We start from the raw sequence: 27747 nt of genomic DNA on the forward strand, positions 1-27747 counted from the left end.
CATGGTTCTCAAACTAGTGGTCCACAAAGTAATTATCTAAGTCCATCATTTTGCTGTTTCAAACTGGGAGCACTGTAGCTCTTAAAGCATCATATTGTATCTGGATTTGTGCTTGCTAGCTAGCTGGTGAGCATGGACAAACATTTGAGTCAGTCTTCATGATCAAGTGATGCCAAACCCAAACCAGCTAAGTGGAATTATGAGAGCATCCTTGTAAATGTTCCCTGGCTTCGAAAGTATAAGAACCACTGATGTAAGGCTATTTGGCCAGCGGTAGGGGTGAAGGGACGGTCTGGGCAGAGTGCAGGAAAAACTTTTTCAAATCCCGATGTTGACAGGTACGATTAAACCTGAGTGGAGAGGAAAGTTCTGCGGGATAAAGGGCTGAATCCGTGTGAAAGGCTTTCATTCATGCATTATTTCTGTGCACCCACAGCATGAGATTCTTCCCTTCATAGCACCAACCCTGTTTCCGCTAAACTCTGGCGTGAACTTTACCTCTCTTTTAACATTCAGGCCGAGCTGCATATGACAGTGACAAAGCAACGTCAGATGGCTCAGCTCTGCTCCACGCATGTATGAAAACCATAATTTGAAGGACTTTGCTGTAAAAACAGCAGAGGAAGTTTTGTTTGGCACAGCACGGGGGCTCAGTTAATTGCCCGACCACAGCCTTCCCCTCTGCACCAGGGTGATGTGGTGAGAATGTGGCCAATGTGTGGGGGGGAAACATTGGAGCGAGTGCAGGGGCAGGGCCCGGAGGTCAGCCAGAGCGCCATCCGATACCGGGAGAAAAACAAGAGAGAGGGCACAGCGCTAAAGGAATGGAAGGACGCACATGAATTACAAACCTTGCACACCCACATGCCCACTAATGAGAGACCTGTGGTGGCAGCGGTCTGGAAGTGAATCATCTTACAGCAGAATTAGTGTAGGAAGTCATGAACACTAAATAGAGTGTATATTCTAATACTGGAATATGTTTAATCACCTAATCGAATCTCTTGTAGCATCTGGAACGGCTTAAAGAAGTGTATTTATACTTCTTTGGGGGTTTTTTAATGCTACTTTATGCTACTAAAAATTAATGCTACTAAATGACCTCAGAGGAATAAAAATGAACTTGGGACCCTATTGCTTTGCATCATATCACATTATTTTCCTGTGCTTGCGTTTTCTAACTAGATTGTACCAAACCAGAGAAGGATGTTCCTACATCACACTCGTGGGAGAGTGAATGGGTTCAAAGCCAGTGCAATGTGTTGCGCTGTAACGTGACCAAGGTCAGAGTCAGACCGAAGAGTGCTGCGATCATTCAACCTTGTAAGAAGCATCTCTCGCCCCATATTTCTTTCTCTCACTCTGAACGGTGCCACTTCTTTCTGCTTCTTCCTAACGCTCTTGTTATTTTTTGGGAATTCTTTGCCGGATACATCCAGGATTTTGCTTGGGTGGTTTTCTTTAGAGCTGAGCAATTTATGTAGTAAAATAAACTTTCATCTGGCTTAAGTCAAGCCAAAGCAAACCCCTAAATGAAAAAGGTGCCCATGGATCGGCTCAGGAAAACATTAGTTTTCCTTGTCAGAAACGGAGGTTTCACAGCTACAACCCTGTCCAATTATTTGACGAGACCAGAGGAAGTGACTGCAGTCTACAGTCTGTGCACTTGGCCTGTAACTCCTTAGCCCCGGCTCACCTTATGCTACAAAGAGTTTAGAGCGAGGCAATAAATCCTGTCGGCAACTGCAGGGAAGCACTGAAATGCTTTCACAGAACGGGTGAAGTGGAGGGTTGGTGTAATATATACGTAAAGGCACTCAAATAAAGTCTTAATTTGTCAGTCATACAGTTAAAAGTGCAAGAGCTTAAAATGACTTCTATCAAGGACCTCATTTGTCATCTACAGGTTACAATCAAGCAGCAATCTCTTGGGTTGAAAAACGAAGCCATAAACTGCAACTCCATGAGTGCCCACTTGGGGCTGACTCCAAAAGTGACCCAGTCCCCATAGACTTCCATGTTAAAATGTCTAATTTTGTGGCAATTGTGTTCCCATCCTGGGAAACATAAAAGTTTCATTGTTCTCCCTCTTCTACATTGGGCTTTTTTAAAATACTAGATACTGGAGTTAGTCACTTCTGTCGGCAACATAACCAAAAATGATGGCAACCAAAACACCAGGATTAAAGTTTCAAAATGCAGAGTCCAAAATCAGCTGCTGACTTCACACTTTGTGAAATATCCCACCTTCAGAGTCTTTTTTTCTTCACATTCTGCCACATACAAAACCAAACAGAATACCAGCACTGCTAAATATTCTTCTAACAAAAATCAATTACTGAGGAAGACCATACACAGTATAAGAGATGGATGTAGCTTCACAACTGCATTCTTTTTAATGGCCTCCAGGGGCTGATACCTGTGGCTGGAAAAAGATTCCAGTCCTCTAGAAGTCTATGGGATAATGTCCCTCAGCCCTGACCTCAATAAACACTTTCCTTTGAGTTTATGGCCTCATTCACTTATTTCGGGTCCATCCAACCACCCATTTTCTCCCACTTATCCAATTCAGGGTCGCTGAGGGCCTTTACCAGATGTTAATGGTCAAAAGTCACAAGTCTACTGTGGGGATTCATATTGAGTCATGCTAAATGGAACATAAAGTCTGTTTTGTAAATTTTGGCCATTCTGTGTCAGAAAGGACGATAATCCAGAAACAGATTAAAACATTGTTAGCCAATGAGTGCGCGGGTCAGAGCCCTGTGTCGCTCGTCACATTCATCTTGCCTGTGGGCAAAGTAAACGTGTTTCGCAATGAGTCGTCATCAGTGCAATCCAAACAATCAATAATCTCTCACTGTTAGAAGATTTTTAGGTTTGACACTTTTATTCATGATGTGATTTGTGTTTATAATGCTTTTGTAGACAGTTAAAAAAATGAATGTGATCTATATATACATGTATACGATTCTTTAGTGTACTGTAACATTTTAACGCATTACTTTTTGTATTTTGATGACTTTTTCATGATGATTAAATAAATCTATATTTTTATGATTGCTTCCTGTCATGACGTTTTTCGTGAGGGCCACCATAAGATTGATTGTGCTCTATGTTTCTTGGTGTTTGGACCTCACCCGTTTTTTTGTGTGTGTAGTAGATTTTTTTTTCTACATTGCTTTAATGCAACGTGTTTGTCTCCACACAAAAAAATATTAAGAGTCAGTATTTTTTGGGGGCACTTGACACGTGTACGAGTTGGAGTCGAATCTGTTGCTTTGTATGCACTGCCAAAGAAAAAGCCTACATTTCGTTCTTACATACAGAACTGTATTGTTTTATCCTGAGTGCTGGGAACACCCAGGCCAGGCATTCATCGGGCAATCACCACCACACACTTGACCTTTGTGTAGTGCATGTGCAAGAGCACGCAGGCATTGCTCAGTCATCACGAATAAAAGTCCAGAATCTCAGAAAGAATCACTGTGGCCATAACTAAGCAAATACGAGACGCTTGACTTCTTCCATCAACAAAACTAACAAAAGTTTTTCCTCATGAGCTGAGATTGATTAACATTGTTGGGACAATCCTACACACACCGGTGAACAGTGGGGCATTTCATTTATTTTTGGGTCATGCATTACCTGTGAACAAATAAATACTCCAGCTTTGCTGTAGCTGAAGTACTCCCATTGTGAGTAAGTGTTAGTTTTAGAGAAATTTCCCTTAAACTGCTTCAAAGTGGCATCAGCCTCCTCCGCTAACTCTCTGCAACAAAGAGAAGAAGTGTATTCCCAAAAGCCCGATTCTTTAAAAGAGCATCATTCACTTGAACACTTTAAGACGTTTTTAAGTATGTGCAGAAAAATCGTTTCCATTGGAGGATGAACTGCTTCTAATATAACACACATCTCTCATCCTACACATGCATGTAAAATGCACCCATGCAGAGTACAAAGAATAAAACTCTACGCACACATCTTTGGGCCATACACGGTGGTGAGTGAAACGAGTGAATGAAACTGCACAAAGTGTTGGTGCTCTTCAGAAGACCAGATCAGCACTAGCAGATGTGTAATCTGTAAAAATACAGATATGCTGTAGAACGTTCTCGGTGGAAACATTTAAATGTACTGAAATGTTGTTTACGTGCATTTATTTCCAGTGACAGTCTATTTAATCCACTGAAAGACTTGGGACTTTTTCCACTATCCATGAGAGTTTCTCTCTGCACTAACTCCCTTTGATCGTGCCCGTCTATTCCCACATCTGCTTTTAAACTTGTGTTCTTTCCTCTCTGACCTTGGATGTGCTCCTTCGCTGTGTTTACGCCGGTCATCCGTAAGAGTAGTTAATCCATGAAACGCATTGTTTAGAAGCCCTCTAAGATTCTTTGCAGATACATCTGCATTATGTTAAAGTGATTGGTCATTTCTCAGATAAAGCAGCTGGACAGTTCCAGGGGGAAGACCCCTGCCATGTTATCTGAGGCGTGGGAGGAAGGGAGGAGGGGAGGGAGGACCCGGAGGAGGAGAGAAACATGAGAAAACTCCCTGACACAGACCGTAACAGAGGGACAGCCTGGTTACGAGGCAGAAATGGGACTGGAGTGGGACCAAGTCGGTATCTTAGGTGACATTAAAAGTATCTGTAAACAAGCGCTGCATGGCTGTGATGATCCTTAAATCTACGGAAACTCCTGCAAACAAGACGTCCTGGTTCAGAAATACGCTCCGAGGCATGTTTACTGCTCAGCAGAATCAGTTATGATAATGAAGCGTGACAGCGCCCACAAACCATCTAAAACCAGTCTGATTCTGCAGCTTCCATGTAGCCCAGAGGCTTGGAACAAACTCCTGGGAGAAATTATTCATACAAATTTACCCCTTTAGTACTCACTGAAATATTACCTGTTCAAAGCAGCTCTCTGGTGGCAGATATTGCCCTGTGGGCCGCCTGCTTTACAGCGCATGTTAAATGGATTCAGGTGAGGTTTTAAAACAAGCGTGACTGTAATTTCAAGTGGTTTCTATAATTTGCTTTTGCTTTCTCTGACCTCAGAATGAGACGCAAAGCAAGAGCCACGGGGTATCACATCACTACCAACACAGCACATTTTTCAGATTTAGATTGTTATCTCTCTATCAGATGATAATTCAGTCTAAGATCAACAAGCCAAGCAAACAGCAACATGTCTTATCTTGTCTAATTTCACTGCAGAGTATCAGTATTGTTAAAGGAGAAGTGCCAGCAGTTGTGCTCGTAAACATCGCGTCTCTGTCTTTACGCTGCGTTTAGATGCAGGAGAGTTTTACATTTTTCCACATGAGGAGGCTGACCTCACCGCTCGTGGCGTAAACGCTCAGATTAGAAAAACAACCTCTGACCTTGCCCATTGTTGCCATGGTTCCTCAGCCTCCCTCGCCCAGTGTTTGAAGAGGGAGGAAGGGGAGATATGAAGCGCAAACGCAGATGCCTCACCACAACAGGTGGTGTTGATTTAAGGGAGTTCTGCCTTTCCATGCGCTGGAACCGAACCCAATACATGACAAAGGCAGATCAAAGGCTGTTTCACTGTGCTGTGCGAAAATCCTTGTCAAACCGTTGGGCTTCCTCCCATGAGTGCTGTTTCTCTCTCTCTCTCTGCTGTGCATATTTTCCCTCCGCTCTCTCGCTCCTTCTGAAAAGAGAACCACTCACAGATGCTGTGGCGACAGTAAGAACACAAACTGTCACTTCCTTTAACAGCTCTTTGCAGATTTATTATAACAGGAGTTACCACTGTGCTGCTAATAGTTTGTCTCTTGCTCTGCCTCTGTACACTCGAGGGACCTCAGAGTGCAGAAAGGGGCAGATGTAAAGAGAAAGTCACAGAGGAGTATGATTACACCCGTGAGGGGAAAACGCGATATTCTACATGAACGTATACAAATTCTCTGAGGGTACCGCAATGTAGTATTTGGCTGTGTGCCACATCTCAGCTCCCTGAGGCTCTTATACGATCCACAACATTTCAGATCCAATTGCCAGCTACCAAGTGCATGCACACTCATAACCAGTGACTTCAAAACACATCAGCAGAAACACACTCCTCTGTACTCACATAGAGTCCTGTGTGCCTGTCTCCAAAGAAGGGGAATGCAACAGAGATCTCCAGGAGCCCGGAGCCGCCGTCATCCTGAGCAATGGTCTGGGAGTCCCCCTTGTCCCGGCCAAAGGGGTAGAAGTCCTCCAGGGGCACAGCGGGTTCCACGCCGGGCAGCAGGGTCAGGAAGAAGAGGGTGCAGAAGCAGGGCAGCAGGGCTTCCAGCACCAGCACCATGGCCTCAGCCACCCAGGGATGGAGCTGACAGCAGGCACAGCGGAGGAGAGGGAGGAGCGCGTACACCTGAGGCAACAAGAGCAGAGCAGAACAAGACAAGACCACACGTTCTCCCTCTGAATCCTCCTCTAACTGCTCTCTGGTTCTCCTCACTTGTCCTTCAGGGGTGAACTGGGCTTCTTGTGTGAGACAGGGGAATACTGCAGATTCCTTGCATTCTGCTTTCTGCTGGGCACTGCATGAGCTACACTCTGTCTCACTGAAATGAAACGAAGGAAAGGAATGAAAGAGGGGGAGCAACCTGATTCAGCTGAGATTTTTTTTTTTTAAAAACAATCCAGTGATTTGGTCCCTGATAGTCAGCTTAGAAATATCCTCAATAAAAGCTCTATTCTGCTTGCCAAAGGAGTTCTTTCAGCTTTGGCCCCACCTCCCCCACAGGGATTCACTACCTTGCATAATTAGCTCCTTCTAGCCAATAGCTAGAACGAGGCCGGTAACTGGATAAGCACTGGGCGGATCTATGGTAATCAAAGGGCTGCTTTAAAGAAACTCTGACAGGATTTTCCCCTTTCAGTGAAACTCCTGCTATGTGACACAGTGAGAAGACATGTGTGTGAACTGTTGGGGAAATAAGTGTGAATTTAAATGGAAGAAAATGGAAACGGGTTACTGGTGTTTAAGATACTCAAAGTCAGAATGAAAACATGCTACTGCAATGGTTCAGGGCTGTGGATGATTACAGGATAAGTGGCAGTGAACTTTTAAAGGATCATGAGGAGTGCGCACCTATCTTTGACAGAAATCTATGGCAACAGCGACAGAAGGTCATTCTCTCACACAGGAAAACAAGAAACACTAAATTCACAAATGCTGTAAGAGTGCAAAACTCACACGTCGTGAAAGAGCCAACACTATTGTGAAACTTTGAAACTGCGCTTTAGTTTATTGAAAATAATCAAAACTTCTGCACCATTAGTACTGATTAAGTCAAACACCACACATGATAACATTCATTTATTTAGTCTTTTTGACATCCTAAGAAAAAATCATTTAAAATCTGCCAATGACTATTCTAAATATTTGGATCTGCACTCATATATATTCTTACTGGGATTCACATGATCAATATGACAAATGAGTTTGCAAAAATAAAAAAAAAATCTAGGAAAAAGAAGAAAGTATGAACCAAGAAAACTGACACAGCATGAGCAGACTTAGAAACGCCAACTGCGGTGAGTCAGAGGAAATCCTTAAAACAATTTGGCACATCCAGTTCACTTATAAACAAAACGCTCTTTGTTTGTTGTTGTTGAGTTTTCCTTTGGATTAATGTAATCCTGGGTGCACATGTGCGAGGTGGGAGCGAATGCAGGAGTGGGTTTCTCTGTATGGAGATGTAGGTTGAAACGTAACGCTGTTGGGAAGCAGCCAACAGAGGCGGAGGAGCACGCTCTCACTCTCACTACATGCCGGGCTGAAGCATCTGATTGAAATAGGCCTGTCGTCTTCTCGTCTCCTGATCGAGCTGCTCTTTGAGCGCCAGCAACTGCAAAAAAACCAGATAAAATTAAAAAAAAAAAAAACAATATCTGTAATCACACAGAAAACATTCACAGGTAGATTTAAAATACCTGTTCTTCGAGGCCTCTGACCCTCTGTCGATGTGCCTTCTCCCTGCTCTCCAAAGCCTGCTCTGCCTGAAGCTGATTGTCTCTCAGACGCTCCGTCTCCATATCCAACTCCTGGTGGTGGCGTGCTGTCACCTCCAGGAGGCGGTGTGCGTGAGCATGCTCTGACTGGGAGATGTGGGCCTGAGGACAATTTAGAAAAGATTATGAGACTGAAAACACAGAGAGAAAAGGTCAAATTCGGGTTTTTGTGTACTTTTAGTGTCTCCTGGTGGGGTTCTCTGATCACAAATTTTTACAAACACATTATTTGGAAGGCAGCTGTCTTTAACTTCTGCATTTTCTGATTTACACATTTCTTTTGTTGTGTCTTTATAGGCTGCTGTCAGATCCACTGACATTTTGGCTTCTTTATGGAAGACACCGTCTCTCTCTCTCTCTCTCTGCCACACCTGAATGCCACAGCTGTACAACATCTGGATCCTGTTCCAGAAACCACAAACTTAGAGTTTAACTCCTGAACTTTGAGATGGGAAAGTCTTCTTCTTTGGGTCCAGAAAGGCTTAACTGAGTTAGCCCAGTCAACTCTATATGTATGTACATGTACATGAGTATGTACATCGTAGGTCATAACAAGACTGACCCACCAGTGGAAAATGGATGGTATTTATCTCAGAAACATCATCTTAGAGTCGTTTTAATTAGATTAGTCAGGTGAGTCATTATTTAAGCACTTAAAATTACTTTTTGGTTAATAAAAAACATGCGACGACGCTGTAATTTTCCTTTTCAAGCTACTAAATGTCTTTATGATATTTGCTGTGAAACTGTTTGCTGGTACTGCTTGTCCTTCAATCCTTTTACAATAAAAATGTTCTGATGAGTTTATGGACTCTACTTTCAGGTCATACTAAGTAAAACATGAAGTCCATTTTGTAAATTATAGTTGTTATTAGAGCCAGAAAGAAAGATTATCCCGGGTGTGTGTGGTTTCAAAGTCAGATCCAACCCTTGCTCATCGCATTGAGTTGACTACACTAACCAATCAATCTTTCATACTGTCTCTAGCAGCGATGGAGTGCACAGAAATGACTCAGTGTCAATTAAATTCAGTATCTTGAAGCGATGACAGCTGAAATGATTTTTTCCGTTTATTTGGAGTTTTTAACATCATCATTACGCACACTAGAAAACTTTAGATTGTCTGTGATAGATGAAGGAAACAGGATGCTATGAGAAACAACATAGCCATTAAAAATGATGAAAATATAACCATAATTTCAGTTGCTGGAACAGCTGGATTGTTTGAGGATTACGTATAGATCCTATAAAACAGTTTGTGCTGCCAGTGCAGTCCCTGCTCGTCCTCTGCTGTAATCCTGGAGCTTCTCACCTGCAGAGTCTGCATCTCGTTCTGTTTTCCAGCCAGCTGCTGCTCCAGGCTCCACACCCTCTGCTCCAGCTCCTCTCGTGCTCTGGCGACAGACGCTGCCTCCTCCTCCTTCCTCAACCTCTCCATCTCCACCTGACAACAGCACGAGGGTGACATAACGTGAACGACTTTACCATGATTGTTCTGCACCCGTGTGCCTTCCTGTAATCGGTGTAGCAGAAGCCGAGCACAGAGCCTCTCGGTTCCCACAGTCCACCTCCGTATTTCCCTCAGTTTGGGATGACTTTCTACAGAAAACAGAAAGCTCAGGAAATAATAACACTAAACTACAGAATAATAAAGGCAGTGTTCAGTATTTTTATGTGTCTTATATGTCTTCACTTGGTCCAGGAGCCTTCTGACCAACACTAAACGTGGATTACTTCAGACCTGGCTGCTGTCACACAAAGGCTTCCAGCAGTTGTAGAATTTGCAGTCTTTAATTACATTTAAAGCCAATTGTGGTTTGGCTTCCTCGTATATTACAGATATTTTACCTCATATTCAGCAAAAATATATTTTAGGTCCACTGACCAAAAGCAGAGTAATACTTTAGGGCCCGGGTTTAAAAAAAAAATTAAGATCGTGGCTTTAATGCCTTGTTTCAGCTTTTTGCTTTTTAGTAACTGGGATTCATTCTCAGTATTTGTCACTACTGTTCTTATTTTTTTTACTTTTATGTTGATTTATGACATAAAAGCCCCAAATAATGAATAATCCTCTTTCATGCTTATTTATAACTACAGCATCTGTGTTTTCCCCTGTGTTTGTTAAGGCTGGCAGCTTTATAATATTAGGTTTTGTGTGCCACATGAAGAAGTTTATCTTCTCCGCACAAGTAAAACATTTTTAACAATCAGTGTATTCTAACACCTGACTGAAATCTCGTGTATACCGTGTCTTGATCGACTGACTTTAACATTCCAGTAACCCCACACATATATTTACACGTGCTGTTGTGATATTTTTAATTGTAAACATTATAAATCTGTCAATTTACTTTTCTTACAACTTTTCATAGTTTTCACAGGAACCGGTCCACTGGTGTGACGAGGATAATGGGGATTTTGTGTAAAATATATTTGTGCATTCGTGCATCAAATATAACAGAACTACAGAAACATTAAGAGATATTAAAAAGTCCACGTTTTTTTGTTCGTTTGACAACCAGAGCAACCAGAGTTCGGACAAACTTGCTGCTTATTTGGAAAACTGTTTGTTGCCCAGATACCCAAATACTATCTCCCTGGTACTGGTCTCTGTTTGGATAAACAGTTGGTAGCTTTCAGAGGCGGGTGTAGTTTCAGGCAATACATCCCTTCTACAGTGGAACAGTATGGCATAAAGATCAGGTGGAAATATGATGGATTTGGATAAAATTACTTAGATTCCATAAATAATGACATTAGAGTATTTTAGAACATCTCTCATAAATAAAGGAAACTACACTGATATGAGAAACACAATCTTAAAAAAAAAAAAAAAAAACTTTACTCAGACATGTTAGCTCCTAAAGTAAAGCTTTGGCCCTTCAGGGTTTAATAAGAAGTAAAGCAACTAAAGATTATGGATGTTTCTCCTGTTTTGCATTTTTGGTGATCCCTTGTTTAAATAATAAAGTTTATTTGTATAGCACTTACCAAAATGTATTAGTTTTTAATGCTAATTGTTTCAGGTTTTATTTTTACACACTGACACAACAGCCACACAGAATCTCACCCAGCTTTCTGAATTTCGGGGAGAAAGCTGATAAGTGTAATCAGTGTTTGAAAGCACTGTGCAGCAGGCCAATCAGCTCACCTTCTCCAGCGCCTTTCTAAGTGCAGATTTGTCTTTACCAAAGCGTGTCACCACCTTCTCGATCTCAGCTCTCTCGCTCTCTCGCTTTTGCAAGAAGCTCTGGAGATTGGCGACCTTTTCTTGGAGTTCTTTCTTCTCTCTGTGCAGCTGCTGGGAGGTTTGAAGCTCAGCCTCCTGCTGTTGCTTTAGGCTCTGGGACACAGTTAATCAACCACACATCAAAACAGTGTCTTGACCTTTGTACCTGTATTTGCTTACACTTCTACCACTGTGACTCACCTCCTTTAGTGTTCTGTTATGTTTCTCTAGCTCAGAAATATTAAAGTTTGAGTTTTCTTGGACTCTTTGAAGGTTCTGGTTCTGCTCTGCGAGCATGTGGTTCAGCCTCTTACTTTCTGAAAGGGCGTCTCGTGTTTTATCCAGACGTTCCTATGGACACATGCACATCGACAAAAACACAACGCAATGGATCACCTTTTTCACGGAAGGACCCTGTCCAGTAAAGCATTTAGACATGGTCAAGATGACCTGCTGAAGTTCAAACTGAGCACCAAAGCGTAAAAGAATGATGATTTAAGATAGTCTGAATGTTGTTGGGTTTTGACAGGTGGTCTAAGTATTTCAGAAACTAATGAGCTCCTGGGATTTTCCCACATAACCATCTCTAAGATTTACAGAAAATAGTCTGTAAAAGAGAAAATATCCAGAGAGCGGCAGTTCTCTGGGAGAAAATGACTTGTTGATGTCAAAGGTCAGAGCAAAATGGCCAGACTGCTAATAAGAGTGCAGAAGTAACTCAAATAACCCCTCTTGATACACTTTGGTCGCCTTACTAAACATATTCATTTGCACCTTCCAAATCTAAATCAGTGTTTTTGAAAACCTTTTGTGCCCAAGTTACACCAAAGACAAGCCAAACAATTCAAGGCACAGATGTATTCATTTCTGTGCAAATTAGCCTCTAGATCATGTGTCATATCCATCAGTTTCTGTTTGGTTTTTGTGAAAGCCCGTTTGTAAAATGTTTTTGCAAGAATACTCCACTAGCTTACATCTTGCCTTCATCTCCGTATCAGGCACAATCAGAGTCCAACCAACAGTCTTGTTGCCTCTGGTTCAGAGCCAACTCTCTTTTGAAGTTTCTCTCAGAAGGGACATTTGGTTTCCAGGTGCTTCTTTCACTTGTGGCACCATGTTAGCAAATATTAGCAAATATTAGGACATTTACTCTGACAAATGGCTGTTGAAATCCCCCGTTTGGTTGAAGTCATGACACTTTTACTCTTTCCTTTATTGGGTACGCAGACGGAAGATTTTTAGCCAAATGAGTGAATGCAGAGTATTGATACATTATCAACAATTCATTTATTTTAGCGCAGTTGGACATTGTGTCACAAAAGTCCAATCGAATCGAAAGATCAACTTAATTTCACTTTTTAATTTCACATTTAACCCAATTTCAGTCTTGATTGCCACGGACCATTTAGAATCTTTTAGACCTCTAATCAACGGATAAAATGCTCGGTGGGATAGATGTAGTGCCTAATTTACTGCTCAGATTTTGACGAGTTTGAATGAAACCACAGCAGAGTAAATAAAAAATATGCCAGAGCTGATGAGGCCAGCTAAAACATGGGAGTTGTTCTCCTGCTGGATGGAGGGTTCAGGTGAGAGACTGTACCTGCAGCAGCCTTCGGTCCTGCTCGCTGGCAGTCAGAGCCCTCTGCAGCTGCGTTATCTGCTCCTGCAGGGCTCCCGTGTTGCTCCTGCTGTCATTGAGGGTGTTTGACAGTTTGTGAATCTGCTCTCTCAGCTGACTCTCATGCTGTTCAGCTTGAGCCAATGACGTGGCCAGTCTCTCCTCACTAAACCTCAGCGCAGCGCACCGGTCTTCACTCTCACCCAGTTTTCTCCTCATGTCCGTCAGCCTCTCCTGTAATGCACCTGCCTCAGCATCCAGCTCTGCCACTCTCAGCTGAGCCCTCTGCAGCTCGCCTTCGAGAGCACGTTGAGAAAGCTCCAGACTTCTCACCCTGCCTTCTGTTGCCTCCAGAGACTCCTTCAGTTTCTGCTGTTCTGAATTTGAACAAGTTTCTAACTGTTGAACAACCTCCAACTTGTCCTGTAGAGGGAGAAGAACAGGATTTCCTCAGCCTCAAAGAATATGCTGTCAACATTTCTCTCAACAATAATTTGCTTTTTACGTACCTGAAGTGCTCTGGATTCAGCCTGAGCGGCTTGCAGACTAGCCCTGAGCTCCTCTTCAAGGCTTCTCTTCTCTCTCTCTGTGCAATGTGCTGCTTCTTCCTGCAGGGAAAGCGAAGTGTGTGCCTGGTTCAATCGTTCTTCCACGTCTCGTTTTCCTGAAAGAATATATGTATCTGTTATATATGTAAAACATATTGCTTGCTTAGGCAAATAACTACTGCTAGTTTGTGTATGAGTGAAGAGTTCAGTGGGTTTTTACCCTCCTCTAATTGCTTCAGAGACTTTTGTAGTTGTAGTAGTTGGGAGGATGATTTATCCTGACTGTCTTTGAGTTCAGTCACATGCTGAGTTAGACTGACTACCTGAGCCTTGGCTTCATCCTGAGGAAAGCAAAGCCATTATTTAAGTGAAAAAAAAACATGACTATAATATCAGAGTTTGAATCATTGAACTTATAATCAGTTATTAAGATTTTTAAATATACCCTGTCTCTTTGAGCATCTGTGAGTTCTTGCTGGAATTCCCGCAGGGCTGTATTGACTGATTCCAAGTCTAGCTCTTTGTCTTCACCATAGGACACGGAGAGCAGAGATCCATTGGCCACACTCTCTCCTCCTGACCAGACACCACACTCATCGATTCAACTTTTCAGAGAGAAACATGGCACCATGATGCCCTATTGTAAGACCCAACTATACCTTTTGAATAGAAGTGGCTTCTCCAAGGGGAAGGAAACCGTCTTCGTGACCCTGGTTTGTCTGAAAGCCTCACGTGGTTGATGCCAACAGTGCGGCGCAGAGCTGCATACAGCCCCGCCAGCTTGAGCTCCAGGTCCCTGCATTTGGCATCGCTCACTTCCAGCTGCTCCTCCACGCTCTGGGCCTTGTTTTTAGCAACACCAACCTGCATGGAGAGTTCTTTGATTTGCGCCCTGGCATCTTCCAGTGCTGCCTCCAGCTGGGCGGTGGTTTCCCTGTGCCTCTGGTCACTCTGCCACTGAAAAGTTTCTTTTTCCTGCAGTAGCTCTCGGTTCTGATGCTCCGTGGACTCCAGCTCCATCACACGACGCTGTAAACCTGCGACCTGTGCAAACACCAAGAAAAAATCAGCAAAACTAAATATGGTCCATCATGTGTTAATTACATAAAGTAGAAAATGTTTAGCAGTGTTCATGTGATAAATGCGATAAACCAATAACAGAATTTGTAATCTATTATAATTTGAGGACACAGCTCGACCTAATAAATTAACAGGTTATTAAATTCTCCTTAACCAAAACGTTAAAGAGACCAAAATCTCACTACAAAATATGTTAATCTTGTAAATGATGATCAGATTATCTTTTTTTAAATTTTTTTTACATCTCTACATGTATTTGAATCTTTAACTGTTTTTAACTGCAGCATTAATAATGTGAACATAAATTGATCTACAACACTGAAAAACTGTCATTTAAAACATTATTATTGATAACTGTAGTTCCAATCATGCCCCAAAGGATTTTTAGTGGCCTAAATGTAGCTGTGTAAATAAAAACAACATGGCTTTAAGAAGTTCATCTGTTTCCCGATGACAAGCTTGTCGACTTCACTGATAGAGCCTCAGAAATGAGAAAATAAGGAGTAACAGCAATTGATTAATATACTGTGGAACCCTGACCCTTCTTTATAACCCACTACATGTCAGAGAAATAAAAACAAACTTTCCTCCAATAGCAAATGTTTAAGTTTTATACATCAGGCTTTTCTCAAATGAAGATGAGGGTGTCCCTTTGCACTTGTTTCTAGAAAAATGCAAAAGGGCATCAGTCTCACGAGTAAATCATAACATGAAACCCACAATCCTGTCAATTCTTTCTGTTTATTTTCCATTTGGGTTTAAAGGAAGAGTTTCAAAGATGCAGACCACTTTAAGTGATGGGATCCCAACAAGCTACATGTGGGACAAAGTGTGTTTTGGTGGGACATAGTTAATGCTGAGAGGTATTTAGCATCGGGAATAAGAAATATAGAACTGTTCTTCTATATTGGCCAGTGGATTCAAACCCACAACCCTCTTGCTGTGAGGCGATAGCCCTAACCACTGTAGCAATGTTGCATGTTTCGCTTATAAAGAAATGAAGTTACTGCTGTATAGCTCCAAAATATTCTGAACGTACAGGTTTTGCACTTTTTGCAGACTTGCTGCTACGTGTAACTTATTTTTTTGCTTCTATTTTCACGAGTTTATTTTTGATCATTTGTTTTCAGATTGGTTTTAGATAATGTGGAGATGTTTTATGTTAAAAACGTTCTTGTCCGGCCTGTTTCAGATCAAACTGGAGAATATATTGGCCATTACCTAAAGTGGTTTACTGAGCTTACAGACTGGTTTATATGTAGTTTGAAAAGGGAAACATCATCATTAATCAGCGTTCTAATATATCATAATGATCATCAATTTATTCTGGCATGCAGAATACACACATCCACCCGATATTCACTTACTGCTGGAAGGGGTCATGGGAATTTAGGGACCCTCAATGTGAATTTATGGGACTGAAGAGAATGAATAATGAATTTATAATTCAATAATTTGCTAAAATGTTGAGCAACATTTGGATTTTTCAAACCCACTGCGCAGTAGTGTGTTATGGTTCATGCTGACTGTCACTGTGTGAGTGTGACGTGAGGTATGTTAGCCAAGGTTGAATGTTTGCTCTAGCGTGTTGTTAGCATACTAACTCCCGGAGGCCTTCTACCTCGTTTAGCACCGCTTCCCTGCCAGCTTCACACTCCAGCACTCTCTGCTTGAGGGTGAAAGCCTCACGACGTGCCTCCTCCTCCTTCTGCTCCTCCTCACATACCCTGGCCTGCAGCTCTCGCAGTTCCTGTTTCTGCCGGATGTTCTCTCCTTCGAGGACCTTTACCTGTTCATGTCAGCACAGCACAAATTACTCCGATATAATTCTTCATTTCAAATAAATCAGATGGAAACCAGTGACCTCAGTCATTCTTCACCTGTCTGCGCAGTTCCTGCAGCTCTCTGCGCACTTGCAGACGAGACTTCTCCAGCTCTCTCATGCCGCTCCGAAGAGCTGTTGCCTCTTGTTGCATTGAGCTCCTCTGCTCCTCTAAGACGGCCACTTTCTGCTCATTCTCCTCCACAGCTCGTCTCAAACTAGTCAAGACGTGGTTAATATTTACACATTAAAAAATATGATAAACATCCACTGTTGGTGGACGATTATAGCAACGTGCCTTGCATGGCAGCCATACCTGCTGTTATCACTTTCGGCTCGCTTGACGAGAGCTCTCAGCTCCTGGTTTGAGGCTTGGATGGCTTCTTTCTCTCGGGTCTCATTACCCAAGAGCCTTCTCAGGTCCACAACATCTTTGCGTAACTTGTCTCGCTCCTGTGCACAGCCCTGAATCTCTCTGTGAGCCTCAATCAACTCCCTTTGCCCTTTAAAACGTCCATCCTCTCCCTCGTGCAGCTGTTGACGGAGGCCCTCCAACTTCATGGGAAAGTTACAGAGAATTAAAGGCATGATGTATCAATAAAGAAAATTAGAGGGTCACAAACAAGAGCAAGAAAATGAAATAAATAGTTTAGAAACACTGAGCTTTTTTCTTGAGTTTTTCTCGCTCCAGCCCAGAATTTATTTGGTAACAAAATCCTCCTGCATACCGACTTAGGATCGGATAATGCATCATAGCCTCACTGTTTGAAAGCTATTCCTCAACATCTCCTATTTTAAGCATTATCTGCACTATCTCAAAATACTCTCTGACCTATATTCTGTTTTATGGCAACATTTTGTGTGTTGTAGTGAAAGAAGAAGGGAGGCCCGAGCTCAGCGGGGCACGCATAAGAGCCAGTTGGGCCTTTAGCCAGGTGCTGTCTCTCCCTGTCTCCTCTTTGCAGCTCACGGTGCGAAGACAGCGACATGATAAACAGCAGCCCCCCTGGTGAAGTGGTAGGGGAGAAGGAGGGAGAAGAGGGAGGACAAGGAGCAGGATGAGGAGGAGGAAGAGTGTTATGTTTAGAGGCCACACAAGATGGTTCGTCCTTATAAACTCTAAAGTGAGAAAAAACAAGCCAGTGCTGATCCAGCCCAACTCTACTTTATTTTATCTGATTTTTTGGGGTGGAGGGCAGTGGAGGAGGCAGAGAATATGAGGGCAGCAGTGTTGTGTTATGCGGATGGGAGAGGGGGACCCGGAGTCCCAGCGGAGCCAGCCTCTCGCTGCTGCGACGGAGAAAATAAACGCTCCACCGCCGGCTTATTTACACAAGGGGTTAACTTAAACTTTGATTTGATATTATGGTACCAGAGACCGTATCCTCCTCTTTCTCGTTCTACCTCTTTCCCCTTATCGTTCTTCGTCTTTCATGCTCTTCGATTCTTTGTCACATGTCCTCACTCCTGCTTTCTGACATGAGAATCCTGAGATGGGATTAGTGAAAATAATCAAACAAGGAAGCGAGCAGGGGTGGCCAAATATGACAACGCTGCTGAAGCCTAACTTGATATATGATAGGGAGGGCCGGCCAAACCTCAAAACTCTTGTGCTCTGGCTCCACTCATCCCCATTCACTATACTTTGACATGACTAAGGAGACAGCACGAAGACAGGGTGACGCTAAATTTTGCTTCTTTTTAAAATGAAACCAATAAGCCCCACACAGATAAACAATCTTCTTTTCCAAGAAGGCCAAGCTTTTAAATCATGGCATGGTGGGGCCTTTACAGCTCTGCAGTTACATCTTAATGAGGTGAGTGTGAGCTTGTTATTTCACTAAAACGCCCAGCGACCCTGTGCTTGGATTCCTGACCTTAAGCAACCCTGAGAGATGAGATTTACGGCTCCCTCATTTGGCTCCGAGAGGTATGTCACTGAGCCAAAATTATAGTCTCTAATTGCACTTTAATGTTTATATTAAGGTCAACAGAACCAAACTTTTCCCCTGTGGACTTGACAGGAAAAGGACACAGAAACTGCGAGCTGAGTAGAAATCTTAAGAGAGGACACCGCACCACCTTTCCTTGCAGGATTTGGCCCAGTGCACGCTGCACCTGATGGCACCCTGATGTTAGCAAAGCTCTGTGACACCAGCCAATGTCAACATAGGCTTATGGTAAATGGCTCTCGCTTGTACTGGTACAAATTGGTGCAAACTCTCCCTCACAGCAGAAGCAGATGAAAGGTCTCCCATCCAATGCCAAGCCAAACAAACTAAAAGTTTCCGAACCATTTCTGTGACACTACTGTACAAACCTGTGCCAATTTAGTGAGAGCCAACTGATACACCATATATTTAAAAAAACAAAAAAAACAAGAGACACGGTACCTTCCTAGATATTATGTGGTGAAAGTATAATCACAGAAAACAAGTAATGTTTCAGGGTCCTTTGGTTGGTACCTGTGGCTGGTATTTAATTCACAATGATTATGTATTACAGTGAATACAGATTGGTCTGATCTATGATACTCGTGAGAATAAACTCAAAATAGGTTAAGTTAAAATCTTACATCAACTTTTTTTAAAAGTTCCTACCTCCTGTTGCGCATGCTCTCTCTGCTGGTTCAACTCTCTGACCTGCTCAGTGAGACTCTTTTTGTCACTCTCATGCGAGTTCAAAGACTCTTCAAAATGCAGCTGCAGTTCTCGCAGCTCAGACTGCAGGACAGCCATTTGGTTCTGCAGCATATGAAAACACAAACCGGTCAGCCGAGTTACAAGACGGCAAGGAAAGGTGAACAGAGCCAGTATGCTCCCGTCATATTTTTACCTTGTCCTGCTCCTGTTTGCGAAGTGATTCCCTCTGCAGGCGGTCCATATCCATTTCCGCTGTGGCCAGGTCCTCTCGCAGGGATGCTAGCTTCTCTGTGAGGACAGCCTTCTCTGCCTCCATCTGAGACAAAGCCTGATCAAAACACACTGCGAGGTCAGAATCATTCATACGTAGCTCAGAAAAAGAAGCTGACTTGGCCACTGGTTCTTGGACAAAAAGAAATCGGTTCCACAGTTCGTACTTGTCATTTACTGTCAGTAATTTTTATATTGTCCTAGTGTCTGCACTCTTTCCCTGTCTTTGTCTCCCTCTGTCTTACCAATGAATTTGAACCTTTGTCTTCCTCATTTCCACTTCCTGGTTTACTTTAACTATTGTTTTTCTGTGCTATTCTCCTTTACTTTAAGGTCCTTTCTTCATGTTTCCTTGATTGCCTTCACCTGATTGTGTTTTTCCTCCTCTCACTGGTTATACCTGCACGCAACCCTGTTTGAGTGCATTTTTAAAATGCTTGTCTCTGTCAGGTTTTTTTCATTTTTCTGTTGTAACTCATGCTTCTTCTGCTTTCTTTAGGAATTGTATTATCTTCCAGTCCTTTTATATTTCATCTGCAGATCTTCTGCATGCTCAGAATTGCGATGTCGTCCCCTGGCCTACCTTCAAATACACAAACATTTTAAACATCACTGACAATCATAAGAACCATAAGAAACCTGCAAAGACCACCTCATGTACCTGCTGCTTTTCATTCTCAGCCTGCAGGAGACTTTGGCCGAACTCCTGCTTCAGCCTGGCCAGCTCTTCTCGCACCTGCTGCAGCTCCTTCTGGCTGTGCGCACGCAGCTCCTCACACTGTCTGCGCAGCTGCTCCTCGGCCTGCTCCCGCTGAAGCATCAGCTCTGCACGCTGCTGCTCCTAAGGACCAGCAAACAGACACTTCAGTACAATTAACAGATTAACAGACAGTGAGACCAGCAAATTCAAAGTGCACCTTCTGCTGACGTTCTGCTTCGAGCTGCTCTCTGTGAATTTGCTGTTTGCTGGTCAAAGTCAGCAGGGTACTCCTCTCAACTTGAGCCAGCTTTTCCTCCAACTTACTTCTTTCTTCTTTTGCTTGTGCACATTGCCGTTCAGCATCTGCTCGCATCTGAGCAGCTTCACCTGCACAGGTAAATACATCCATGTACCTCAGTTGCAGACAAACTTTAAAAACCACTGATGTTACAGAAGCAGCAATATTTTATTCAGAGTTTTTATCAAAGAACATGCTAGCTTAATGGCACTCATTTGTAGACCCAAAGATCTTGAGGTGCAGTGGACAGAAAGGACAAACTAATACAATACGAAATGCAGCGTAAGTGGATGTTACATAAAGCTAGTATAAAAGTGGAACTTGGCAAATGATACTAAACATCTTCTTTAGCTTAAATTCAAACTTAACTGTTACCCAATACCTAACCAAACACTGACCATGGACACCACAAGCGCCACGCTTTACCACGGTAAGTCAAACTAACCAGTTTGAACTGCAGCTGTTAAACGCACAGAAACTTAAATAAAACCTTTAAGAAACAGAAACTCATTATCGTTCAATTTAAGACCTTTTACACTATCTCTGAAAAAAGTGGTAACATTACATGCAAGCTTTAAATGTGTTTGTCAAATATCTCTTGTTGAGGCATGTTTACTCTTCAAAATAACCTTCCTATCTCTGAGAGTGACGTTCCCAAACATAACATTTTTCAGTTACAGCAGGTTTTTTGTTTTTGATGAAGTTTGAATAGTTTAATTTAGGTTTACCTGCCACTTAAAAGAAAAAAAAATTATACTCACTCCCGTCCTGTGGTACTTGTTTTATAGCAAGAAAAGAAAAATACCACATCTGCAGGGGAGTCTAAAAGGATGTGTGTGAAGTATGCAGGCGTGACCATGGGATAATATTATTTTCTGATTTGTTGAGCAAGTGTCTCCATGGCATCAACTGTAAGCAAAGCCAGACTGCGGCACAGAGAAAATTAACTTAATTTATAATAATATGTATTAAACTGCCTATCAGATATAACCACTGATCAACTAAAGCTGCCGCAGGGCTGTTCTGGATCGTTTCAGTTCACTTTAACCCCTGCTTATCTGATTCATGCGTATGTTTGTGCAGAGTGGTGAGACCCTGGTCAGCTGAGAAAGCAGCTCCAGTGATGCTGCAGCCCAGCTGTTGCAGAGCTCACAGCTGAAATATGGATCTCTTGTGGGTTGCTGGAAAGGCTTCACGGCCGGGGGGCTTGGCAAAGAGAACAGTGGGGTCTCTGAGGGAGAGGGCTACTCACGCGTCAAGGCCTCGTTAGCTGAAAGCAAGCCGCGCCTCTCCCCCTCCAACCTGGAGCGCTCGGCCTCCAGAGACGAGGCAAGCTCCTGGCTCTCGAACAGGGCCGTCTCCAGGGACTCCTTCTCTGCTCTGCAACACAGTGGTAAAACGGTTTGAGTGCTGAAAAAAGACCTTTGAACCTTTTAGGTGTAGAAGGTCATAAAACCCAATAATCCATCACAAGCGTAGTTTCCAAATAAAACCATGTTACTTAAAGACTCTTGTTACACGAGACTCGCTACGCTTTAGAAAGTAAAATTTGTTTAAAAAAGTCAAAATGACCGTAAATACCCGACGGCAGTTGGTTTTATTTAAACAAACACACAGAGATACACCCATGCTTTTGAGGACACTGTGCTCACTTACATTCATTCCTTGCACTCTCAAACGAAACATTACTGATACAAGCCTAACTCCAATTTATGCTGAATGCAAATGCTAAAAAACAAACTGGTGAAGCTGGTTTTAAATATCAAATTGGTCCCAAACATTTCAGAGGTCCAACCACACAAACAAATACGCACAAACACACACACAGACCTCAATGCAACCAGCTCCTGCGTGAAACCACAGGCCTTTCGGTCAGCGGAATTTAGCTTGACATCCAGAGCTGCCTTGTCCTTGGCCAACTCCTCCCTGTCATGGGTAGCTCTCTTTATGGCTGCGGTCTGTGTCTCAAGCTCCTTCTTGCACGCACACAGCTCCTCTGTCACAGATTGCAACTGCCTTTTGATCTGGAGACGAGCACAGGCAGAAAAAAAAACATTTCTTTACACAACATCATTATAAACATTAAAATATTGCATTTGCAATTCACAACAGACTTATGACAAATACATTTTTGATTATTTTCAGCCAGAGTCTTGTTCGTGACAAGTGGGAGACAGATGGATACCCTCACCTATGGCCACGACCTGCGTGTGGCAACTGAAGGAATGAAATAAAGAAAAACCATGGATATAAGGGCCCACATAGCAACATTGGTATGGATTGGATCTGGCCCACACAATGTGCTTACACATGGCCCACATACCGCAAAGAATGACGGCCCTTCGGTGGCCCAGATCAGGTTTGCCAGAGGTGGCCCACACATGGGCCAGCACAAGACCAGTTGCAGACACACTGGTGGCCCTGTCATTGCCCAGAAGTTTCAGCTCTGGCCCCAGATGTCAGCCTAATGTGTACCTTAATCAAGCCATGTAATAACAACATGTGCATAATAGTTCAAAAGTAACATGACAAAACTCTGTTCAGACAGTGAATGGACTGATTCTTATGTAGCGCTTTTCACTATTCAAGATTACTGAAAGTGTTCTATACAACATGCTACATTCACCCATTTTCTCTAAACCGAGTGCTTCCTAACTAAATTCATACACATTCACACTCTTGGCATGCAGACTGGAGGAGCCAGGGATCGAACCACTAACCTTCCGATCAGTAGGTGACCTGCTCTACCTCCTGAGCTACAACCACCCAGTGGTAAACATGAGTAAACCCTCAATAGGTTTTGGATAAAGTGCCCACTCACAACCTGTCAAACCTGCATTTGAAACTTTGGCTACCATAGCAGTATAGTATTGCAACAAGACATTTGGATCTTCTAACTAAAATAGGAAAATAGGAACATAAATAGTGCCATCATTGCCAGACCTGGCCCACATCTGGTTGACATACACCCTGCTATGACACCGGTCAGTCAGAAGTGCCAGTTTGATGCCAGATCCAGGCCAGACCTGTTTTCTATGAGCCTGGGCCACATAAACCAAACCACAATCGGCCAGATATGGCATTCCATCGCATAAACAGTGGCTACATTGCCAGACCTGACCCATATCTGGATGACATATGTCTTATCGTGCCAGAAGTCAGCCAGCAGTGCCGGCTTGATACCAGATCCGGGCCAGACCTGCTTGCTATGTGGGGGGCGGGGTGAGGTTCATCTGAAGGGTGTCTGGGTCAGCCTTTAAACAGGGCAACCAACATAGCCCTTGAGTTTAGCGCTGCTGCTCCTTTCCATCTGAAAGCAAATTAGCTGATGTGGTTCAGAGATGCCTTTTGAACAACTTGTATTTCAGCAATATCCAAACTGAAGAAGACACAGGGTAGCAGAGGAGTGGAGAGAGGGACACCATGACTTCAACCAGTGGTTAGTGAAGTCCTGTTGCCATCTTAGTGTCTTGAAATGAGGGGCAGATCTGACTGTGAAACAGAGGACTATCTCATGATTATACCCTGGATAATCCCCTTTTCCGACTCCAAAACTCATCACAATTTGTCATATAAAGTTCATGTTTGATTGAATATGGCCTAAAAAAAAGCAATCAATTAGTAAATTGTTCCCTGAGGTCACAGAGTAGAGGAACTGATGGCTATTTTCACACAGACATCTATATATGGAGTCTTTTTGGAACTAGAGCTGTGGCCCCCTGGAGGCCATTACAAAGATTGCGAGTTTAAATAATTTCTTTGGTTTAAGATTTCAGACCTGGAAACTACAGTGATGTGTCTTTTGGGGAGGACAATGAACCTTTTAGGTGGGTGAACCCTGTGGAACATGAAAATTCTAGCAGAAATAAATACTAAACCACTAAAAAATTTGGCTCTAATGATTTTAAATTTAGACAGACCTCCTGCCTCCATAAACATTCATTAGGAGACACAGCGCCCCGTAACAGTATAGTAACTGCACTGAAACATGATTCAACCGTGAAATAATGGAACTAACAAAATGGTTCCAAAAATAAATAATAAATGTCTCACACATCCTTTGTTTTAAGTTTGCAAAGAAAATAAGTTGAAGAATGGACTGAATCATTTTGAGGGAAGGTTTGTTTTTTATTTTAATTTAAAAGCATATTGATTTGCTTCTATAATAAGCACAAGAGCTTTCAGTTCATATGAGTATATGCTGTCGGTTTCTCTCTCTCTCTCTCTCTCTCTCTCTGTCTTGCTCTCAGGTGAAGAGCTGGGCAGAGCTGTCGTTTCTCGGGTTTGTTTCTGCACACATGCAACTCATTACCTTCATCAGTACTAGGTACTTAAGGACCGGCTGTGGCAGTGTCTCCACCAGATTGTCGCCTCCACTTTGGTGGTAAATCGGCCAACCTCGTGTAACTGAGATTTCTGCAAGTTTCGCAAAGTAACTCTTGCGTTTGATCTGCTTCCCAGTTTACCTCCTGGAGTTCCTGCTTTACTGCTTTTGAAACCTCCCTGCTGCCTATAGTGGAGTCAAAAGACCACAGTCGGATTTGTTCTTCATCTGCATTCATGTTTTCTGACTTTCTTTGGAAACAAGTATTTGCCAGCCTGCCTACCAGCTACCCCTCCCTTGTCTCACCCTTCTCCCCTGACAAAGTAAGATTTCTAAGCTGAGAATCATTAAGCAATCTCAGGCAACCTCACAGCTCTGGACTTCATTAACTGATTCTCTCCCATTTCAAAGATTCTCCCAGAGCTCCATTACCGCTGTTAGCAGCCACCTGAGTAACACACGCCCATCTTTTCTTGTCTTACTGTGAATAAAGCTTCCCGGGTCCAACCTTACTTTTTTTTTTTTTATACAAAATATAATACATACAATATATACATATGGAGAAAGAAGCTTCACAGGGTTCCACTCTCACAGCTTCTGTAGGAATTAAAAGGGTAGGTAGCAGCCATATGTTAAAAAGATGCACTTAATTAGTAGATCACTATTAAGTGTCAACAGCTTTTATAAAAGTACAAATTTTGTCTGATCTGGAGCATTACAGTGTGTGTCAACACACAACCAAAGCCTTCCCAGAAGTGTGAATTCACCCCAATGTCAGACTGTCTCATCTCTCTACAGCCTTAGTTAGTGTGTAAAGACTCATCGAAGTACAAGGGGGGCAAAAAAAGAACAAGTATGGCTTATTTGGAAGGGTTGGCAAGAAGAAGCCTCTTCTCTACAACCAATGTGACACCACAATTTGTTCACAAACTTGCATCTTTTGACAGACACAACCAAAGGGGAGATGTTTGACCATAAGACACCACCCCTTTTGGAGAAAAATAACACAGCACAAAAATCTCATATCAACTGTCAACACAATGAAGGAGGGCTGATGATGTGATGCACTTTGCAGTCAAAGAATCAACCACGAACTCCTCTGCATGCCAAAGGTTTTTTAGAGTAAAATGTGAGGCCCATCTGTATGAAAGCCAAAGCTTGGCCCAAACTGGCTCATGCAACAGGACAATGACCCCAAGAACTGCAGCAAATGTACAACACGGTTTTGCAATGACAAACTCAAAGTCCAGGCTTCAAGACCATAAGAGAGCTGCGCATATTTAAACACCTGCAAACCACAATGAACTGAAGCAACCCTGTAAAGAAGAGCGGGCCAAAATTCATCCACAACCATGCAAAAGACTGAAAATATCATACAAAAAAAACAATCAACTTATTGCTTATATAAAGGTGGTTCTACAAGCTAGATATTAACTGGCTGTACTAAACTTGCTTTTTCACACGACACTAGTCGGGTGATTGCATATGAAGTCTTTCCAGTGCTGTAACTTGTTCTGAGTAGCCACCTATCCCACATGCTGAGTCTTGAAGTTTAACTTAAAAGACACTTTTGAAGTTTCCACCAGTGAATTATTAGAAAACCGGTCAAACATGCATTGCATCAATGGCTGTTTGTGTTCCTCTACATCAGAGACAATAAGTTGGTGCAGTGTATTGAAACTATTAATTGGTGCTGACCAGTGTTTAAAGTGTGATTAGTCTTAACAGTAAGTACTCAGAATGACCCTAATATACTGTACCAGTTACTGACACACTAGCACACTATATTTAACCAACCCCTGCTACTTCTAATATTTCACTGCGGCAGAATGTTTGAAAAGCAACAATCACTATAATTTGATTTTGGACCAAACAAAAAAAATGAACTCACACTAACTAAATATTAGCACACAATGTCTTTCAGCCTCTTCTTAGGTAAATATTCAAGTGGATGAATTACACCAATGTTATGGATGTGTGTAGGCCCCCAATATGGGGATGAAACATGAGCTCAGTGCGATGCACGCCGCTACAGGGTTTGCTTCATCCAAGTTTGATTTATTTTTACAGATAAGCTATCTAAAAATGTTTGGATGGAATTTGTCAGATTTTTTAGGTTTGTTATATTTTTGCTCAGATCAACATGGATATCCCAGTTTCACATTCAGAACAGATAATACAGCAGGAGAGGATTCTTTTCATTCTTTAGAGGACAGAACAGGGGGATCTGGATCTGCTGAGGAAGAATGGAAATACTTTAGGTGTTAATTTATTGCTGCTTTCACCAAAACTCCTGCTGGATATTATATGTCTGTCTATTTATCTTTTCCAGTTCACATTTGTTCACCAAGGTCCTCTGCTTGTTATGTCCCAAGTTACATATAAAACACACAGTGGAGCGCTGCATATCAAATGTGAGAGGAAAAAACACAGCAGATGCATCCAGGACCTCCTATGCATTTTAATGTGACAACAAGCTCCGTGAACCTGCTGAAAGCTGTTAATAACATCAGCCAATTCTCCAAGGCGTCGGGAGTAGGGAGGAGCGTGAGCGGCCTGACCTGCGAGCGCTTCTCCAGGGCCTGAGCTTTCTCCTTCTGCAGGAGACTCAGCTCTGCTTCTAGCTTCAGGCAGAGATCCTGCAAGTGGCTGTGGGAGCTCTCCAGGGCTTGCTTCTCGGCGAGCAGATCCATCATCTCCTTTTGTGCCCGCGCTGCATCCTCTCTGGCTGCTGCCCGCTCCGCCTCGGCTTCCCGTCTACGTTCACAGAGCTCCCTCTTCTCTCCTTCTGTCTGGAAGGGAAGCCAGGATATTTCATTTTACTTCCTTTCCTTCTAGTACCAAGTCTGCTTGGTTACACCTCTGGGCACTTATTTATTTTCTAAATTAACTTTAATTTCAGCGATCACCAGGATACAAAAACTGCAGGTATAGAGTAGAGCTATATGACTTTGTGAGACCAAGAGAAATTTTCCAAGTCAATAATATCAAATAATATGCTCTTGATCAAAATCAACCCTATAGTCTTTATATATTAGTTATATGATTTATATACTGTAAGTTTGGGAGCACCTGATGACAGATCTGTGACTCACAGTGCAGCACACAGCAGAGCAAGTTAGTCACCTCACCTCGTGCTCTCTACTTTTTTTGTATGTTATGGGGGAACTGCATGGCT

At 42.7% G+C, this 27747-nt stretch overlaps 2 protein-coding genes across 3 annotated transcripts in view; both read right to left on the bottom strand.

The window, feature by feature from the left end:
- sned1 (sushi, nidogen and EGF-like domains 1) overlaps nucleotides 1-6687 on the bottom strand; it is a 31359-nt gene extending 24672 nt beyond the window's left edge. The window contains exon 1 of the mRNA XM_005727184.1: nucleotides 6105-6687. Within this exon, the coding sequence (XP_005727241.1) occupies nucleotides 6105-6323 (219 nt within the window). The 5' untranslated portion in view covers nucleotides 6324-6687. The remainder of the gene's footprint in view (nucleotides 1-6104) is intronic.
- A 575-nt stretch (nucleotides 6688-7262) lies between these two features.
- The window catches only part of crocc2 (ciliary rootlet coiled-coil, rootletin family member 2), a 43996-nt gene continuing 23511 nt past the window's right edge, over nucleotides 7263-27747 (bottom strand). Inside the window, exons 18-37 of one of the 2 annotated variants that reach the window (XM_013909374.1) lie at nucleotides 27131-27361; nucleotides 22076-22269; nucleotides 21498-21625; nucleotides 20165-20334; nucleotides 19909-20088; nucleotides 19171-19305; nucleotides 18936-19079; nucleotides 16652-16890; nucleotides 16394-16553; nucleotides 16135-16302; nucleotides 14093-14477; nucleotides 13879-14009; nucleotides 13654-13774; nucleotides 13395-13549; nucleotides 12868-13308; nucleotides 11466-11615; nucleotides 11187-11378; nucleotides 9348-9479; nucleotides 7958-8137; nucleotides 7263-7872 (exon numbers count right to left, since the gene is read on the bottom strand). In XM_013909374.1, coding sequence (XP_013764828.1) covers nucleotides 7789-7872; nucleotides 7958-8137; nucleotides 9348-9479; nucleotides 11187-11378; nucleotides 11466-11615; nucleotides 12868-13308; nucleotides 13395-13549; nucleotides 13654-13774; nucleotides 13879-14009; nucleotides 14093-14477; nucleotides 16135-16302; nucleotides 16394-16553; nucleotides 16652-16890; nucleotides 18936-19079; nucleotides 19171-19305; nucleotides 19909-20088; nucleotides 20165-20334; nucleotides 21498-21625; nucleotides 22076-22269; nucleotides 27131-27361 — 3720 coding nt within the window. In that variant the 3' untranslated portion in view covers nucleotides 7263-7788. The remainder of the gene's footprint in view (nucleotides 7873-7957; nucleotides 8138-9347; nucleotides 9480-11186; nucleotides 11379-11465; nucleotides 11616-12867; nucleotides 13309-13394; nucleotides 13550-13653; nucleotides 13775-13878; nucleotides 14010-14092; nucleotides 14478-16134; nucleotides 16303-16393; nucleotides 16554-16651; nucleotides 16891-18935; nucleotides 19080-19170; nucleotides 19306-19908; nucleotides 20089-20164; nucleotides 20335-21497; nucleotides 21626-22075; nucleotides 22270-27130; nucleotides 27362-27747) is intronic. The other variant, XM_013909373.1, reaches the window with a different exon arrangement.

The sequence above is a fragment of the Pundamilia nyererei genome, unplaced genomic scaffold (assembly GCF_000239375.1).
Source record: "Pundamilia nyererei isolate P.nyererei 1_Seehausen unplaced genomic scaffold, PunNye1.0 scaffold00023, whole genome shotgun sequence".
Classification (NCBI taxonomy): domain Eukaryota; kingdom Metazoa; phylum Chordata; class Actinopteri; order Cichliformes; family Cichlidae; genus Pundamilia; species Pundamilia nyererei.